Source organism: Globicephala melas, chromosome 11 (assembly GCF_963455315.2).
Source record: "Globicephala melas chromosome 11, mGloMel1.2, whole genome shotgun sequence".
Taxonomy (NCBI): Eukaryota; Metazoa; Chordata; class Mammalia; order Artiodactyla; family Delphinidae; genus Globicephala; species Globicephala melas.
In genome coordinates this window covers 301259-319057 of record NC_083324.2, presented here as the reverse complement: position 1 = coordinate 319057, position 17799 = coordinate 301259, and the positions used below count along the sequence as shown (strand labels likewise).

At 57.5% G+C, this 17799-nt stretch overlaps 2 protein-coding genes across 14 annotated transcripts in view; one reads left to right on the top strand and one right to left on the bottom strand.

The window, feature by feature from the left end:
• Positions 1-17045, top strand: part of ZXDC (ZXD family zinc finger C) — a 32216-nt gene extending 15171 nt beyond the window's left edge. For 2 of the 6 annotated variants that reach the window (XM_070046573.1, XM_030850727.2), the window contains exon 9: positions 10253-11220. In XM_070046573.1, coding sequence (XP_069902674.1) covers positions 10253-10884 — 632 coding nt within the window. In that variant the 3' untranslated portion in view covers positions 10885-11220. Of the gene's footprint in view, positions 1-10252 lie in introns of all 6 variants that reach the window. The other 4 variants (XM_030850730.2, XM_030850732.2, XM_030850729.2 and 1 more) reach the window with 4 other exon arrangements.
• SLC41A3 (solute carrier family 41 member 3) overlaps positions 327-17799 on the bottom strand; it is an 80507-nt gene continuing 63034 nt past the window's right edge. For 2 of the 8 annotated variants that reach the window (XM_030850736.2, XM_030850737.2), the window contains exon 9: positions 14647-16836. In XM_030850736.2, the coding sequence (XP_030706596.2) occupies positions 16322-16836 (515 nt within the window). In that variant the 3' untranslated portion in view covers positions 14647-16321. Of the gene's footprint in view, positions 2065-2815; positions 14068-14631; positions 16837-17799 lie in introns of those variants that run through there. The other 6 variants (XR_011377801.1, XM_070046576.1, XR_011377800.1 and 3 more) reach the window with 6 other exon arrangements.

Here is a 17799-nt window from a genome sequence, read left to right as displayed (position 1 = left end):
CTGTGCTGTCATCACTGTGGTGGTCTAACGGTGATTTTCCATTTCCCTCCACCTGTGCGTGTATTAATTAGAATTTTCTGGAAGGGAGAGTTGTCTCTTCTCTCCCCTTATCAGTCCAGTCAGTTATATCAGTACAGGCTCGAAGACACTGACGTTATCCTTCAGCGTAATGTCATTGGTGCTGGGTTATAATCGATGCTGTATCAGTACAGGCTGGAAGACGCTGACGTCGTCCTTCAGCGTAACGTCACTGGTGCTGGTTATAATCGATGCTGTATCAGTACAGACTGGAAGACGCTGACGTCGTCCTTCAGCGTAACGTCACTGGTGCTGGTTATAATCGATGCTGTATCAGTACAGGCTGGAAGACACTGACGTCGTCCTTCAGTGTAACGTCACTGGTGCTGGTTGTGATCGATCCCTTCCGTGTTGACTTGGCCGCTGGCCGCTCTTCTGGTGGATTCTTGTGCCCTCCTGCCGGGCACGCCCCTCACTTGTTGCCACCACCAGGCCCAGCCCTGGAGCAGCCGCTTCTCAGGGCGTCCGTTCCCACGCTGGGTGCAGGTTGTGCTGCTGCCTGTTGCCCCAGGGCGCTGCTGCCTCGGGACGCTGTGCCGGGAAGCAGATTCATGCGTGTGAGCCCACGCTGCTGTGCTCCGGATTCAGAGCGTGTTGCGTTTCAGGGTGGGAGTGTGGCACACACACTCTGTGTTTCTCACCACGCCTAGTTCTGCTGTTGGCTTTTTAGTGAAACGCGTTCACTTAAGTGAGTCAGTGAGACCGTGAAGTGTCTTCACGTGCTTTTGGGTCGCGTGTTGCTGCTACATTCTTTTTGGCACCAAACTTGGGAGAAACCTGGGTTTGGGGACCTCCTGGGTTTCGGGATGTGGTGTAATAGGTCCAAGAGTAGAGAAGCTGCAGCAGCAGGAGTGCTGGTGGAGTCGAGTCGTGTAAGCACTGTGGCTTCGCGGTGTCGCCGCGGTTCAGTGCAGCGCACCCGTTGGTTCTTAGGGAGTGCGTAGTCTGAACGCTTTGAAAAGTGGACATGGGGTCTAAAATCCAGCACTGTTGCCATTGGGTTGCTATTGAGTGCTGAGGCTCCCCCCTCAAACCGAGAATATTTTCTCAACGTAAAAGAGAAACTTTTATTCTTGAAGCTGACAGTTAGCAAAATAAGCTTAAAAAAAAAATGTACCCAACTTCAGAACTGTGAACGGATGTGCACGTTCTGCTCTTTAAGGGCAGGGAAGGGAGGAAAGCATGGTGCCCACTGGAGGAGGTGTAACCAGCAGAACACACACGTCTGTGTGACAGTGAAAACGTAAATGAGTGGGACTCCCCCACTGTTCTGACTGAGACAGAAAGCAAAACCCCAACCACACGATGTCCAGAAGAGACATATTGTGGACGGGAGTATTTAGAAGGTTAAAATTAAGACAAGATAGAGCAAAACAAAAAACAAAAGTTACAAAGCAGGGGTTAATACTAATATCGGAAGCATAGAATTCAAAGAAAAACAATTGGGACAGAGAAGGCTTTTCCTATTTTTAGTTGCTGTTCACACATAATCGACGGTCTTACCATGACTTGTGACCGTTTGTATGAACATTTATATGAAAACTTACAGTAGCGAACAATATGAAGTAAGCACAGAGGGAACTCCAGGAGAACTGGATAAAAACCTGGCAGTATTGGAATTTGTTAATTTAATTATTTGCAGAACAAGCAGAAAAAATAAAGATGTAAAATATGTTTACAGTGGGATTAGTAAAGTTGTTGTAATAGATTCTACTCCATGACAGTGGAATATTTATATAAATTGAACGGAACAAATTAGGCGTCAGGAAAACCATAGCAAAGTCTAGGAAAAAACAGCTTGGTACTACATGTTTTTGACCGTAATGTGGTAAAACATAGTAATAATCACTTGGAAAACAAAATAAAACTTAGTAAAAACTCTTGGGTGAAAGAAGAAATAGGAGCTGGTCAGAGACTTCCAGGAGGAGCAGGTGGCCGTGTGGTGGCGTGAACTTGAGCAGGCAGCCTCTCGGGCCCCAGCCTTCTCTGTGAAACAGGCAGAAGAGCAGCTGCTGGGGGTTCCCGAGGGGCTGGGGGTTCCCGAGGGGCTGGGGGTTCCCTAGGTGCTGGGGGTTCCAGAAGGGCTGAGGGTTCCCTAGGTGCTGGGGGTTCCCGAGGGGCTGAGGGTTCCAGAGGGGCTGAGGGTTCCCTAGGGGCTGGGGGTTCCCGAGGGGCTGAGGGTTCCCGAGGGGCTGGGGGTTCCCGAGGGGCTGAGGGTTCCCTAGGGGCTGGGGTTCCCGAGGGGCTGAGGGTTCCCGAGGGGCTGGGGTTCCCGAGGGGTTGAGGGTTCCAGAGGGGCTGAGGGTTCCCTAGGGGATGGGGTTCCCGAGGGGCTGAGGGTTCCCTAGGGGCTGGGGTTCCCGAGGGGCTGGGGGTTCCAGAGGGGCTGAGGGTTCCAGAGGGGCTGAGGGTTCCCTAGGGGATGGGGTTCCCGAGGGGCTGAGGGTTCCCTAGGGGCTGGGGTTCCCGAGGGGCTAGGGGCTGGGGGTTCCCGAGGGGCTGGGGGTTCCAGAGGGGCTGAGGGTTCCCTAGGGGCTGGGGGTTTCCGAGGGGCTGAGGGTTCCCTAGGGGATGGGGTTCCCGAGGGGCTGAGGGTTCCCTAGGGGCTGGGGGTTCCGGAGGGACTGAGGGTTCCCGAGGGGCTGGGGGTTCCAGAGGAGCTGAGGGTTCCCTAGGGGCTGGGGGTTCCCGAGGGGCTGAGGGTTACCTAGGGGCTGGGGGTTCCAGAGGGACTGAGGGTTCCCGAGGGGCTGGGGGTTCCAGAGGGGCTAGGGGCTGGGGGTTCCCGTGGCGCTGCGCTGGGCTGAGGCGGGTGCAGTGCCTGCAGCCCTGGAAGGTTGGTGGTGGTGGTTCTGTGTGGGAGGGGCGGGTGCACCGAGCAGGGTGCCTTCCTCTTGAACAAGGAGGAGGGGCTGAGTCTTTCAAGACAGAAACAGAACAGACTAAGATCTTAGAGTCAGAAATCCTGATTTTGACACTTAAGTGTGAAAACCTACTCAGATTTTTAAAAAAATCTGTGTGGGCCAAACAGAGCAGCCTTAAGTGAGTACAGCTCCTGGTCTGCCATTTGCTGCATCTGTCTGAGCAGTTTTACAAAGGATAAAGGGGAAGTGTAAGTGAATTCCACAGATTCAGTGGAAAGTAAATAGAAATCCTCTACACTACGTGATTATAAGTTTGGAGTCCTTGCAACAAGATGCGTGGTTTTCCAAAAAGACAGAAAATCATCGTTACTCAGAAACCAGGGGTTGGACGCCGTGGATGGAGTGGAGCGAGTGTTTCCGGGGCTGAGCTGTGGGCGGTTCTGCCCCTGGTGGAGGCGTGGTCAGTGCCCTGCCGAGGGGCTGTGGGAACGGGAATCGCCCGTGGCCTGGGTGTCTCCAGGATGGTGACTTCTGAAAATAGAACACCGCTCCCCAGAAAACACACTTGGGGTTCGGCAGCGGGTTAGGGAGCCTGAGGTGATGGCGGTGGGAAGTCTGCTACTCAGGTCTCACAGGGAAGGGTCCCTGAGGAATGGTACTGTCTTCTCAACAGATCCTCTGTTTATTCTAAAAATTGGTTTCTGTTCCTGATGGAAATAGGAATGGAAGGAAGGTTCTGTAGCCAGGAGCCATCCCCACCCTAGGCGTCCTGCTTGGACGCACCGCCGTCGTCCCCTTGTGTCAGTGTGGTCCCGGAGCTTCTGGCCCTTGAAATAAACTTAGAGGAATGAGTGAGACCTGCAGGGAGGGGATAGACGGTGACTCAGAAGAGAACCCGAAGGATCCCCGGAAAGTGATGGGGCTGAGCTGTTACCCAAGTGCGCCGTTTCAGCCGCAGGAGTGCCCTTTGTGGCCGCAGCTTGGAGGAAGGACAGTGGAGAAGGCGCCCTTCACAAGGAGGATGTTTCCTAAGTGGGCGGGACCTGAAAGGGAGGGGACAGAGCTGGCCTGAGACGCTGCGGGGAGGAGGCTCCTGCGGTCACAGTCATCAAGGAAGACAGTAAGTCAGGAGGGGTGTGGGCATCACGAGGAGCCGGCCCACGAGGCTTCGCAGGCTCGCGTGGGACAGAGGCCCGTGTGGGCATGTGCGGGTGAAGGGCCGTTCTGGCGAGGCCCGGGTCCGGAGGGTGTGCTCAGCACGGGCCCTTTGTCCAGAGCAGCTGGCTGGGAGCGTTTTGGGAACGAGCTCGGTGCCAGCAGGAGGCCAGGCCGCTGGGGCCTCTGGGTCACTGTCAGAACTGGGCTCTCATGAGAGCGTGATTAGAAGAGGGATGTGGTATTTTCTAAAGGATTCTTCCACCTGTCCTTGTGAAAGTAAGCCATAGGGACACGGCGCAGGCAAGGAGAGCAGGGGCTTCTTGGGGTCCCCCACCGAGGTCAGCATGGTGCTGGTGTGGGTGCCCCGGGCCGGCGGGGCCGGGCCGCTGAGCACACCCTCTGACCAGCGGCGAGGGCAGCTCTGCCCGTTCCGCGATGCGTGAGGGCCTCGGGGGACCCTGCGACCCAGGCAGGACGCAGATCCGGGGCGGGGGTGGGCGCGGGACTGAAGAGCGTGCAGGGAAGGCTGTGGGTCTCGCCGGGCGCTCACGGTTCATGCTCACAGACCATCCGTACAGCCGTGGGAGCAGATTAAGGAGAGCAGCGGGCAGGGCTGTGTGTGCTTCAGGCCCCGGCTTTGCGGTTGGGCGGAGGACTCCCGTCCGCGTAGACCGCCCCCTCCACCGGCCCTGGGCCTGGCTGGCTGTGCGCCCGGCAGGCCTGCCTGCGCGGTGCACGGCCCTGGCTCGCTCTGCGGGTCCATCCACCTTTCTGGGTGGGTCCTCACCTTGCCCTTCCCAGTGGGCCCAGCTTGGCCTTCCCGTCCTGGGAGCGGGGCAGGAGGAGGGGACCAGGACCTCGCTCGCGCTGTGTTCCCTGGCCCGTTCCTGCGGGGCGGCCCTGCCGTGGTTCTGGCCCTGTGTGGCTGTCCCCCTCCTGGACTCTGGGGCGGCAGTGCCCGCCTGAGGTGCTGCTGTGCTTTAGTGCACCGTTACCCACGTCCCTGTTGCCTGCATGGAGCCCCTCTGGGTGCCACACCACAGCGTCCCTGCGTGCCACTGGGCCCCGACCGACCCCCGGCGAGAAGCACCTCTGAGGGGCAGTGATGTTGCAGCTGCTTCTGTGACCACAGACCTCGCTGAGGGCCCCTCGGCCCCTTGGTGTTGGCAGGGTGCCCTTGCTCCCTCATCAGCGCGTGTGGGTGTGGGCTCGTCTGTACGTCCCTGGAAACACATACGCCTGTACTTGGTGCACGGCCAGCAGCGTGAGCTTCGGCACACGGGTGCCCCGTCCCGCCCGGTGTCCCACAGAGTTCCTCGTAGACGAGGGCTGGTCCTATGCCCTGTGTCCTGGGCTCCCCCACACCCCGTTCCCTCTCCACGTCCTCACGGCAGCCTGAGGCGTGGCTACTGATGCCCCATTTTCTGGGTAGGAACTTGAGGGGGATGGACCCCACGGTGCAGGGCTGCAAAGTCTTCAGGGGCCTGGCGGCACCACGTCGCACACGGAAAGGCCGTGTCTCACCAACCGCGAGTGTGGCGGATGCGGTGCTCCTGGGGAGCCAGCACGCGGCCCGGATGACGGCCTCTCTCGGGTGGGGGTCGGGGTGGGCACTGCTGTGTACTCACCGATGCCGAACAAGGCAGTTGATGGAAGTCCTTATGGCTGATTTTTAAAAATCATAAAACCTTCATCCTTAGGAACCAGAGAGATTTCCCTAGTAAGCAAGTCAGACTGGCAGCGTCGTTTCCCATCACAGTGGGGTAGAGGCAGCCGGGCAACAGCACAGGGGCGTTAGGCACATCTGCGGAAGTCTGGAGGAGGGTGGGTACGTAGGGAGAAGCGGTGATGGCTTTCCGATGACGGTTATAAACCCAAGGGAACTGACTCCAGTCATTAGAAATAAGAGGGAAGGATAGGTAGCTGATTGCACAACGAACTTGCAAATATCAGATTCGTAGCTTTTCTATTAGAATAATCCGGAAAAAAGTAACGAAAGACGGATCTCACTCATAACGGCATTAACAGTAACAAGGTGTCTCGGGACCCCCCGTGACAAGGACGCCAGGCCTGGATGAGGCCTGCTCAGGGCCTCCCCATACCTGGCTTGAAACGCTCTGCCTCTAGTGTTGATTTACATCTTTTATTCAGTTCCTTGAAAATCCCAAAGGAACCTGAAGCCCCCCGTCAGGCTTCAGCTCCTGTGGAAGATGAACTTGTGAGACTCCTGGTGCGTCTTCAGGAAAGAGAAATGGTGGGAGGGCCCGTGGGACACTGGGCGCAGAGCAGAGCGTGGGGTCCGGTGAGTGGCTCTGGTGACGCTGGCTTAGTCGGGGAGAAAGGAAGTGGCTTCTTACTTGGCCTGTGCTCCACTGCCCTGGGAGACCACGTCCTTCGTTTTGATGGTGGTCGTTTTCCATGTGCATAAACTGCACGTGTATCCTTACTTGGAAGAAATGATACACTACTCTGCTCTTTCCTGTTAATAACGTGAATGTCTCTCCTTGTGAATGATGTTTTTATAACGTATCTTCTCGACAGCTGTGTAGGACTGAACACGTCAGTGAATTCGGCCCCAGTGCCTCTGCGTCCATGCTGTGTCCTGTCAGATCTCCTTCCTTGCAGGAATGGAGGGAGCGGTCCCTGCAGTTTCTTGCTGTGTTCTGTGGCTCCGACGAGGAACCCGTGGAGAGTGACCACGTGGCCCCCCCGCCCACTGGGCGTGGAGGGCAGGTTCTGTGGCGCAGGGGTGTGCTTGCGAGGGCCTCGCGGTGGAGCTGGGGTGAGCGCGCACGTGGTCCGAGCTGGGTCTGTGCTGCCGGCCTCACCTGGTCTCGCTGGGCCCTGGGAGGGCAGCCGGGGGTCCCGTAGTTCACGGATGGGCCAGGGGTCCGGTGTGCAGTGTGGAGTCCGGCTCACCCTGCCGTTTGAGGCCCAAAGAGGGTGGTCTTTTAAGGTCTGCTTAGTGGAAGCGTATCTGCTGGCTGGATTTACTCTCCTCTCCCTTCCTTAAAGTCGCCCAGCACAGATCAGCATTTTGGATAAATGTGGAGAATACTCAGTTCAGTGTGAAGATTACCTGCCTGGTAAGAGTTTGTGGATTTCCACCGTGGAAAAGGAAGTTTGATTTTTCTTTTGATCGGCTTATTAATTAGATGAGTCACGTTATGTTTAGCGCCATGGCATCTTTTACTGGTGAGGACTCCGTGTGGCGACCCTCGGTTTGCATCCGCGTGCCTTCAGGCACCCGCAGAGACGGACTTCTCCGTCACGCTCAGGCGTGGGGTTAATTTGTGGTCGTCTTGAGTGTCGACACAGTACCCGATGGCACAGTCTGTCGTTTGGGGTCGTGTAACAGAACACCCACCGCGATGGCTCAAGCAGGGAGTCTGGGCAACGCCCGCTCCGTGGGGGTCAGGGTCCCCTCCTTGTGGTGCCGACAGCGGTGTTCTGCCTGGATCTTGGGCGTGAGAGGGGCCTGCGGGGCCGCAGCCTCCATGCGTTCTCTCCTAGCGTCAAGTTGGGGGCCACTGCAGGCTCTCCTGCCCCTTTCCCTCCACAGACGCCCGCTGTGTCTCCACCAGCCTCACCACGCCCCTCAGGAGAGTGCGGAACAGGCCAGGGTCTTCCCGAGCCCCTCGGCCAGGCCTCGTGGGTTGGTCCGGGGACGAGCCCTGTACAGGTGGATGTGGCCAGTTCGCCCGCCCACCCTCCGGCAGGCCTCCCAGGGGCGCGTGTCGAGGTGCTTGGAGTTGGGGCGTGTGGTGGGCCCGTGGGGGGGCGCACTTCCCCGGAGACCCTCAGCTTCCCAGACCCCGCTGCTGCCGTGAGTCGAGCTGCTGGAGAAGAGGGTCCAGGAAGGCTGGGCGGCACAGGTGCCCGCACGAGGGCCGCTTTCGGCTGCGGGCCTCCTGTCCCGGGCCGGTCGTTAATCTGGATGGGGGCGGGGAGCCCCGGGCGAGAGCGAGCCCTTCACGCCAGCGGCAGCGATTCCTGTAAATGTAGCCATGGGGTCTGTGGGGTCACCAGATTCCCAGACACTGGATTGAAGGTACACGTTGAAAAGAGGACTTTTGTGATTTCTTTCAGGTTAGGTGTGTGCTGATACAGTAGTTAAAACTGACTTCGCTTGGTCTCATTAACAGTGATATTCTAGTTTTACTCGCTTTTTAGCAGTGTGGACCCGTCTTCCGTTAAGTATGAAGGAAATGCGGAATCGTGATGTGTAGACACAATTACTGGGGTTTATTTCTGATTTGTACATGTGATTTTTACTCAATTTCCCCCTAGTTGAGCAGCATACGTGCCCACATTCATGAATGAAAGCAAAGCTTTGATCATAGCTCTCGTTTCACAGATAACTTAAAGCGCGACCCACACAGCTGGCACTGAGTCACTGCAGCGTAAATAAGGAGAAATGGCTCAGTTTCATCTCATCTTTATGCTGTATGACTACACGATTAATATTAGATATACATCATTTAAATCTTGCCTACTTTTAAAACTGACTTCAAAAGATGCATTATCTGGTGCCTGCCTTAATTTAACTCCATAGTGGTTTCATGATATTCCTTGAAGCATGTCTTGGTATGTTCATTTGGATTGAAAAATGAAGTCGGACCCTTCAGCAGAGTAAGGCTGACCACGTTACATGGGCTTCGTCCAACATAAATGAGCTGAATTTTCAGCTGAATAGTTGGGATGAAACTAAAGCACACGAGCATTTTATTAAGACATTTTTTTAATTGGCAACAATGTATGTTTACCAGTCTCAGTGCTCAGGCAGACACGAGCCACCTGGGAGCAGGCCGGCAGTGCACTCCTCTGGATGCATTTTTCAGTGTAATTTTCCTTTTAATATTTTATAATTATCAAAGTTTAATGTCTTATTTTGACTGGGTTTGCGTTTCTGATAATTGCAATGGTAACTCACTTTTTCAGGTGAAGAATGTTCACTTCTAGAAAATATATTTAAGAAAACTTTAAAAATAAGTAAAATTTCGATTTATGTACAGATTGGTATTGCGGGGAATTATCTGAGGGTGATAAAAGGCTTCAAAGCGTAACGATGATTCAGGTAAAATTCCAGAGGTGGCTGGAACCGCACAGGCCCCAGGAGGACAGGGGGGACATCGAATTCCTCCCTGTTGAAGGGGAGGGAGTGAGTCCTGCTGGGAGCAGCAGGGGCGTCAGGCTCCTGGGGCAGGCGGAGAACGGGGGCTGGACCCAGAGGACATACATGGAGGGGGGTCGGCGGTGAGACCCCGGGGATGGGGCCCGCAGGCTGGCTCGTCGGGCAGCAGAGCCAACCGTGCCCGGCAGAAGGGAGACAGAACCTAAATAGCTGGCCAGCCTCCCGTGCTTTTCATCTTTGACTTGAGGTCAATTAGGTGTTTTCCTGAAGACATGTTTTCTGGAAGTAGCAAGTCTTTCAGCCTCATTTGTTCTTTTGGCGTTGCTTAATTCAACATTTAATTGGGTGCTTCTATTAAGTGAGCTTGTATGCCGCTATGCTGCTCACCGTAAGGTTGTCTTTGTGAGGCCGTTCCATGCCTGTGTCTGCCCAGCAGTGACAGCGCCTCCACCCCTGGGTGCTCGCTCTGCGCTGGGCTCGGTCCTGCACCCTGAGCACATCCACGTGGTCTATCCTCCCCACACTCTGCAGTGGGAGCCCCAGGCCAGAGCTCAGCTCACCTGTCCAGGGTCAGGGAGAGTTGGTGGTGGAACCAGGCTTGAATCCAGGGTTCCTGTGTCAGAAAAACCATTTCTGGGTGTTAGGATATTTTCTTTCTTCTTTGTGCTTAATTTTTTTAAAAAGCATGTTGTTATGAAACCAGGAAAGTGATGATTTTTGCGAAGGAAGCTGGACAGAGCCATTTAGCAGGTGCTGAGGTGCCGGCAGCAGGGCGTGGGGGGGACGCAGCCGGCTTCCCTCCCTTCTTTTTCCGTGAGCTTGGTCATGCTCCATGTGTCAGGGACCCCGCGTGCCCCAGGCTTCGAGGGTGAAGAGGAATCCACCCTTGAGGACGGTGTGGCCTGAGCCGTCTCTGCGGAAGACACGAGAGCCTTGCTCAGCTTCTAAGCGGAGGCCTGGTCTCGGCCTCTTCCCTCTGGCTGAGCAGCTGTGAGTCTGGGGGCCTTGTGTGTTTCAGGAGCCGCGGGGCCCGCACTGAGCACAGGAGAAGGTGACGTCCCTGCCGGCCCGGGAGCCTGGCTGTGGGGCAGCCTCGCAGTGCCCGGTGTGGCTCTGCCGTGCGTCCAGGTCCAGCTGCTGCAGGTAAGAGCCCGTGAGCTGTCCTGCCCCGTCCTGCATCCCTCCTGTCCGTCACTCCCCACGCATTCCCCGTGTCCAGCTCCCCTGCAACCTGCCCTCTGCACTCCATCCTGCTCCTGCCTGAGGTCCTGTGGCCGCACCGCAGACAACTGGCAGTGCGTCTGGCTCCTTGTGCTGCCGGGTCCCAGGACTTGGCTTCTGTCCTCACGGGGCCGGGTGAAGGCAGCGTGCTCATCCTGTGCCAGGATGCACCCGGAGGAGGTGGCCTGTGTGGAAATGGTGCTGAGCTTGTTTCTCTCTTATTTTCTCTGCCGCACTGAGGCCCTCAGGGCAGGTCTGGCCACCTCTTGGGCTGCGCCTGGGCCATTGGGGACCTGCAGCTGCGGCTGCTCCCACCTCCGTGGCTCTTGGGACATTGTCACCTTCAGCCTCGCTTTCCAGGGGCTGGAAGATGATTTGGAAGGGTTTTGGGAGAGAAGAGGTTTAAACGCTGAGGATGTATGGCTCTGACCCAGCCTCTTTGAGCACCTCTGTGTACTCGGCTCTCGGGCCGTGGGGCCATGCAGCTGGGCCTTGAGCTGGGCTTGGGGGAGGGCTCCGGTCACTGCTGGGCCTCAGGCCGCCCCTGGAAGGCGGGTGCGCTGGTTCTGCTGCGTCTCAAGGTAGCGGGACTCCTCGGGCCAAGGTGACTGAGCCGTGTGCGGTTGCCTTCCCAGGATGACCCCTCAGGGCACATGGTCTTCCCGTTGGCGCCCGGCCCGCAGCCTCCTGTCTCCCAACCCCTGCTTGCTGTCATGCCTGTCTACGTCCTCCAGGTCTGGATGCCTCTTTGCTCTTTGGGTTTGTTGAGACTCGTGAAGCTTCCGGCTTCCAGAGGTGTCTCCCTGAGGTGGCCTTGCATGGGACTCGCTGGGTGGGTTGCCAGTGTGTTTCTCCACTTTGTGGAAGAGGTGGCTAAGGGATCGAGACATAAAAGGTGGAGCGTACAGCTGGGAGTCACTCGTCATGGTAGATGGGGTGGAATTTAATACGGTCTTCAAGGGTCATACATTTAGAATTGTGGAAGTTGGGCGGGCCAGGTTTTAGCCTGTGGGGAAATAGGCTGAGTATGAGCGGCAGTAGATAATTGAGATTTGGGTATAAAATAATGATGTAGCTTATCCAATTTCAAACGTGTATGTAAGAAACAAACAGTAATTTTGGTTTTCTTATATTCGAATTGGGCTGTTCGACATTTTCCGTAATGTTAGAAGTGAATGTTGAACGGAGCGCGGGGTGGGGGTGAACTGGAGGGCGTGCGGTCACAGCGTCTGGACGGCCTCACGGCCGTCCCCTCCATCCGTCGGGCGTTCCTCATCTCAGGGTCGTGTACAAGTGAGCAGGGGGTCGCTGTTCCCTGGTGGCAGGCTGGGTGGTGGTGGTGCGGCCACGTGGCTGGAGCCCGTCTGCACTGATGCCGTGGACGGCAGCTTGTGACCGTGACTGGGAGTGGGGGGCGCTCCCAGAGCGAGTGGGGAGGGTCAAAGTTCAGGAAGGACAGTCTCATCTCTGAGGAAACGCAGAGCAGAGGACTGAGTTCACCTTTGCTTAGTGCTTAGTTTTGTTGATACTAAAATGTTTTCCTTCAAGGAATATACGCTTAAAATACGGGGAAAACGAGCGTTTTCAACTAAGGGAGGCCAGGGGCGCGTGTGGGCCTGCGCTGTGCTGCGGTTGCCGAGCTCACCACTGTGCTTGGTTTCGCAGGAGGTGCTCCCTGCAGCTGGAGGGGCCACTGGGCCCGAGGACATGTGGAGCTCGGGCAGCACGGTCGGCCTGTGGGCCCTGCAGTGAAACCAGCTCTGCCTGGGCCGAGGGCGCCACTTGGAAGGCTGGCCTCGTTCTTCAGAGAGAGACTTTGGGTACATTTTCGCAAGTGTTTTTCTTACGTTTATCAGGGAGCTGTTTGTTTGGGGCCGTACCATCCTCTCAGGGCAGAGCGTGCCTTTTCCCCGCTCGGCTGTGCACGCAGCCTGCATCCGCCTGGGCTTGCTGCGTGCCTAGGGAAGAGGACGGAGCCTCCGCGGTGGCCTCTGACGGGCTTCAGCACTGGGCGCAGCGTCTGGCTGAGAGCGAACAGGCTGTCCCCGCCCTCGGTGGGGGTTGCGGTTGAGCTGGGGTGGCACCGGGTCTAGTGGCCCAGGTGGCCTGGTGTCAGGGGAACGTGACGGGTGACGAGGCCCCCGGGCCCTGTCGCAGCCCCTGCACAGACCAAATATGGAGTTAAACCTTTAAAGTGATGAATTTGAGTTCTGTATTTGGGTAGTAACATCTAATGGCAATTGGACAGCGGTTTGTACAGCCACGTTTTGAGCACGGAGGTGTGTGCATTGTTGAGGGTGACCGTGTGTTTTCACGGAGCGAGGTCTGTCCTGCAGAAGGAGACAAGTCAGTGGGCCGGACGCGGGCTCTCAGAAACGGTGTTTTGCCTTGTGCCTTTCGAAGTGTTTTTGTTCACATGCTGTTTTGATTCTCAGGCTTGGGAATCATCCCAACTCTGCCCATTCTGCTTGTCTCTCTTGAGTTTTTGGGCTTCTGGTTCTGATTTCTACCGTGACTTCTCTGTGTCCTGCATGGGGGAGGGGGTGTTTCCATCTCTAGATGGTGCTCCCCGAAGCCCCGGGTCATCCAGTGGCCCCTCCACGAGGAGCCAGGCCCGGCGGCCTCCTGTCCTGCGGGAGGGGAGTCCGGGCCGTGCGGCTGGACCTCTGTCCCGCACACCCGCAGTGGGTGTCCCCCTGAGGTGCTCAGGACTTCCGTTTCCTGGGCACTGAGGTCCCTGCTGGCATTGGGCCCAACTCCTCATGTGAGTGAATGAATTAAAAAAGTTTTTGTACAGCTGCACGTGGAAAGTTGACATTTTTCCTTTGATCCGTAGTAATAACCCACCGTCCAGCTTGCTGATTCCCCGTCCTGTCTGTCTTTCTTTGTATTGGGACTGACCCCACACTCACCTCGGGGTGCAACTGGGGTTCCAGTTTTATTTTACACTCCTCTGATCGTTAAAATAAGCAGAGATTTGTTCTAATGAAAGAGCAAGCACTGACAGGAATGCTGGGAGCAGAAGAGGGGGTGGGCACGGGCTGGCCCTGTCCTGGGAAGGGCTGAGCGACGACAGCCCTGAAGCCAGGCTCAGCGTCCCGAGCTCGGGGACAGAGGGTGTCCTTCGGCTGCGTGGGCTCCAGACAGTGCCCCCCCCGCCCCCGCAAAGTGCACAGGTAGCCTCTTGGTTCAGCATCTTCAGGCCGTAGCGCCCTGCCCTCCCCTCCACACGGGCACGCACCCTCGCCGGCAAGCGCTCCTGACCTCAGGCAGCAGCAGCTCCAGAGTGTGTGCGCGTCCTCGGCTGACTGGCAGAGGCCAGGGTCAGCCTCTCTGGGGGTCCGGCTGGGAAGAAACCATACCCTGTTTCCATGGGCACGAGGGAAGGTTCTCCTGGGCTCCTTAGGAAGGTCCAGATGCTGGTTCTGGGGTGCCATCCAGCGCCGTTTCACTCCTCAGTAGCCAGTGGGCGAGGAAGCAGAGTGCCAGGAGGCCGGTCCCGAGGAGGTCCCCCAGCCCCGTGAGGTAGGGGATGCAGTGGTCATCCGGGTCCAGGGCCCAGTTCCACGTCAGCCGAACCGTCGCTTCCGCCAGGTACAGCAGGATCGTCACCTGTCACGAGGTGAGCAGACACAAGGTGATGATGGCCGAGGAGAAAGCCTGTGTCACCAAGAAACCAGCAGATCGCAAGAGCGGACACCACGGTGGACACATCCACCCCAGGCCCTCCCTGGGCTCCTCTCAGGTGTGCTGCGCAGCTCGGAGGCCGCGCACCGCCTCGGAGACTCAGACGGACTTCCCGGAGGCCCGCCTGGGGCAGCTCCGGACAGCTGGCCCTTCGTGGAGGCACCTCAAGCCCTGGTCAGGTCCCAGGTTCCCGCAGCCACTGCTCTGGACAGTCTCCCAGGCTCCCCAGCCTGTCCTTCAGGGTCACGGACACGCTGACGCCACCCTCATGGGAGTGCCCACCGGAGCCCACCATTACCCTGCAGAGGCCCCAGCCCTGCCAGCTAGAGTCTCGGAAAACGGCCTGACTGAAGTCCACGCGTGCCTGTAGCAGTGCGTCTTAATCACGCCCTTGGGCTTGGATGGACTGACTGGACTTCAGAAGGTGGGGACTGTGTCTTGCGTGTCCAGGGACCTCTCCCAGGATGGGACCCCAGGGGCCATCGTTACCTGGACCAGGCCCGCCAGCAGGTAGAGCCCCACGAAGGTTTTGTCGTTTGGGACTGACTGGCCTTCCACCAGGTAGATGATGGAGAAGAAGATCAGGTGGCCTGGAACCACCAGGAAGAGCAGGACGCGGGCCGACGTGGAGTTGATTTCTGGAAGAAACAGAGCAGAGGAGGCAGCGTGAGCTGCTGGCAGTGAGGCGCGCCCACGGCCCCTCATCCTGCTGCCTGTGCTTACGGAGCAGCTGCGTGTGCAGCGTGTCTAGCGACGGGGATGAGGCCTGTCATTCCCTTGGGAGCTGACGTCGTAGGGAAGAGAGAAAAACCAGCATCAAGTAGCAGAAACAGAAGTCATTTCTAAACCTGACGGGTACTAGGCGGAAGGCTGACCGGGCTCAAGTGGTGGGGAGTGGCGGTGGGACGCCGAGGCCCCGGGCGGAGGAAGGAGGACGTGCAGGGCTTCGGGGCGCCGAAGGCTCTGGCGTGGGCAGCCCCTCCCTCACGCAGGACCTGGGGACGCCTGTCAGCACACTCTCCTCAGTGTCTGTGCTCATGGGTTTGAGACGCTGCGCGAAATGGGATTTCACAGTTTACAACCGCCGTGAAACCATCCGTGGGGACACGACAGCTTCTCAGGCAGAAATGAGGAACTGCAGTGAGAAGTCCGTCTCCGTTTCCTTCTGAGTTAACCATAAAGCGTTTCATCAGCTAAAGAAAGAAAAGGAGGACAAATCAAACGTAAGTACGAAGTCTACCGTAAGATAACTTGTAGCGAGAGGGTGAGGACGCACGAGAGCAACAGAACGTTCATGGTGAAAACTCAGATGAGGGCTAACTTGAAAAAGATGAATTTTTTTAAAAACTTACGAAGGCAAGAGCAAAATAGTTAGTTATTACTATTGGCAGCCGGCATTAAAACTCAAGAAAATCTACAGGAAGACTAAACAGCGAGAATTCAGTAAAATATGTGCTGCTGCAGACTGAGCACCTGCTCCCCCAAATCCACAAGTTGTGACCTGACCCCCAGTGATGGTGTCAGGAGGTGGTCAGGTGCCCCCATGAGTGAAGGGCCCCCGAAGACCTCCCTCACCCCCTTCTTCCCTGTCTGTGGATCAGGAGGCCGGGCCTCACCAGTGCTGGTGCCCTGACCTTGGATGTCCAGCCTCCAGAGCTGTGAGAGACGTGTTGTTTGTAAGCCCCCAGTCTGTGACTCTGCGACAGGTGCACGCTGAAATACATGCAGTACAGGGTAAAGAGCCTTTCTGTATACAGATGACAAGTCAGAAAATATACGGGGACTCCCCACTTTAGACACGGTGAGGCGGACACGCTTCCTGTCCCTCTCACCACTCATCCAACAGCCCTGGACGTCATATGAAACGAACATAAGATTCTGCAAGGTGGAGGGACGAGGCGGGCTGGCCAGGGCTCCGCGGCCCAGGGAGCAGCACGAGGTGAGGTCCCTGAGCTGCTGCCTTGCATCCCAGACCAGATGCTGGGGAGTCAGAACGCGAACGGTCAGTGGCCCTGGAAGACAACTCGGCACGAGCCCTCCCCGTCCTGTCCTGGCCCTGGAGGTGAGAGGCTGGAGTTTGCGGGGGTAGCCAGGCCCCCTCCCTCCTGGCCAGGCGGGGGCAGAGGAATAGGACTTGAAAAGTAACAAAAGACACGACACGGCATTGGGTCCCCAGTTCTCAGAACAGACTCTGTGGTCCTTCCTCAACCTTCAGGCCCAGCAGGACCAGCGCCTGCCCCTCGGGGCCTCGCCCCAGCCCCCCGCCCCCGCTCGTCCTCAGCGGGGATGCCTCCCGCCAGCCTTTCCGAGGCCCTTCTGCGCACAGCACGACTTGGAATCCCGTGTGCGTCTGCTCTGCTGGAGCGTGTCTGTCCCCGGGGGTAGGATCGGCTCCTCCGTCTCTCACAGTACCTGGAGATGGTCGGTGTGCCTCTGGCTGAGCAAACGGACCGGTGAAGGCCACGTTGGCAGGTCGGGGCTGGGCTGAGGGGTCTGCTGCCACAGACACCAGATTCTTAAAGAAACGGCCACGTGGCCTCTGGAAGACCCCAGACCCACCTGAGCTGCAGAACGTGGAGCGGGGGTTAGGCCAGCGTTTTTTCATCCAGAGGGGCAGGACCCCAGGTGTGCTCCACAGGTGCAAGTACGTGGAGATCCGGCTGGTCTGAATGGCCACCAGGTTGCCACCAACACCTGCAAAGAGAAAGAATCTGGTTTCTCCTTTTTTATACCAGTCTCTGAGTTCTATCCCTTATTTTAAGTCCAGCTCCTCCAGGAAGCCTTCCTTGACTGGTTCAGCCCTTGATTTCTTTTCTTTCCCTCCCACTTGCCCACAGATCTCGTGTCTGGCACCAGGTATCAAGGTAATAGCTGCATCACCTTGACAGCTGGCAGCTCTTAAGGAGAAGGAGGTGTGATGGGGGAGGGAGGGAGGGAAGTGGGTGGGGAGGTCTCAGGAAGCCACTCAAGGAAGGAACTTTTCACCTCAAGGCGGGAAGGAGAGGAAAGAGGGCCGAGAGTGAGGGGAGGGAGGGTTGTGTGGCAGCCGAGCTGGGGCTCATTGGCGGGGGGGGGGGGGGGGGGGGCTCTTGGCGTCCTGGGGAGCTGACCGTGGCCAGCTCTGCTGGGGCCCCAGGCCCCAGTGACAAAGGCCCCTCGGAGCCCCTCCAGGCAGAGAGCGGGGCCTGCCCCTGGCAACTGTCCCCTTTAGAGGGCGGTTGGGTGGCCCACTGCCTCATCCCTATGGAGGATGACCCCTAACTGGGCCAGATGTGCCCCAGCTGCTCCAGAGGATGCAAAGAATGGCCATGGGCAGAGGGTGACTGCAGATCTATTTTGCTTAGCCCACGATGATTTATAAAAACAAAAAGGAAAAAATAAATTGGCGGCCTTTCCACATTAGGCCCTAATCCAGGTTCCTGTCTCCCTGGGGCTCCGTTCCCGCCAGCCCGCAACCGGCCAGCCACCACGCGGGTCGCCCAGGAGCCCGCCCTGCACTGCTCCCCACCGCCCACCTCGCCTCCCTGCGCAAGTCATTCGCGGTGCTCACTCAGCCCCTACAGACACCGAGCAGAGGACCCCAGGGGACTCTCTAGGCCTGTGGCCTCTGGGCCAGCTGCTGCTGTCCTTGTCAGTGGCCGGCCTGGCACTGGGAGA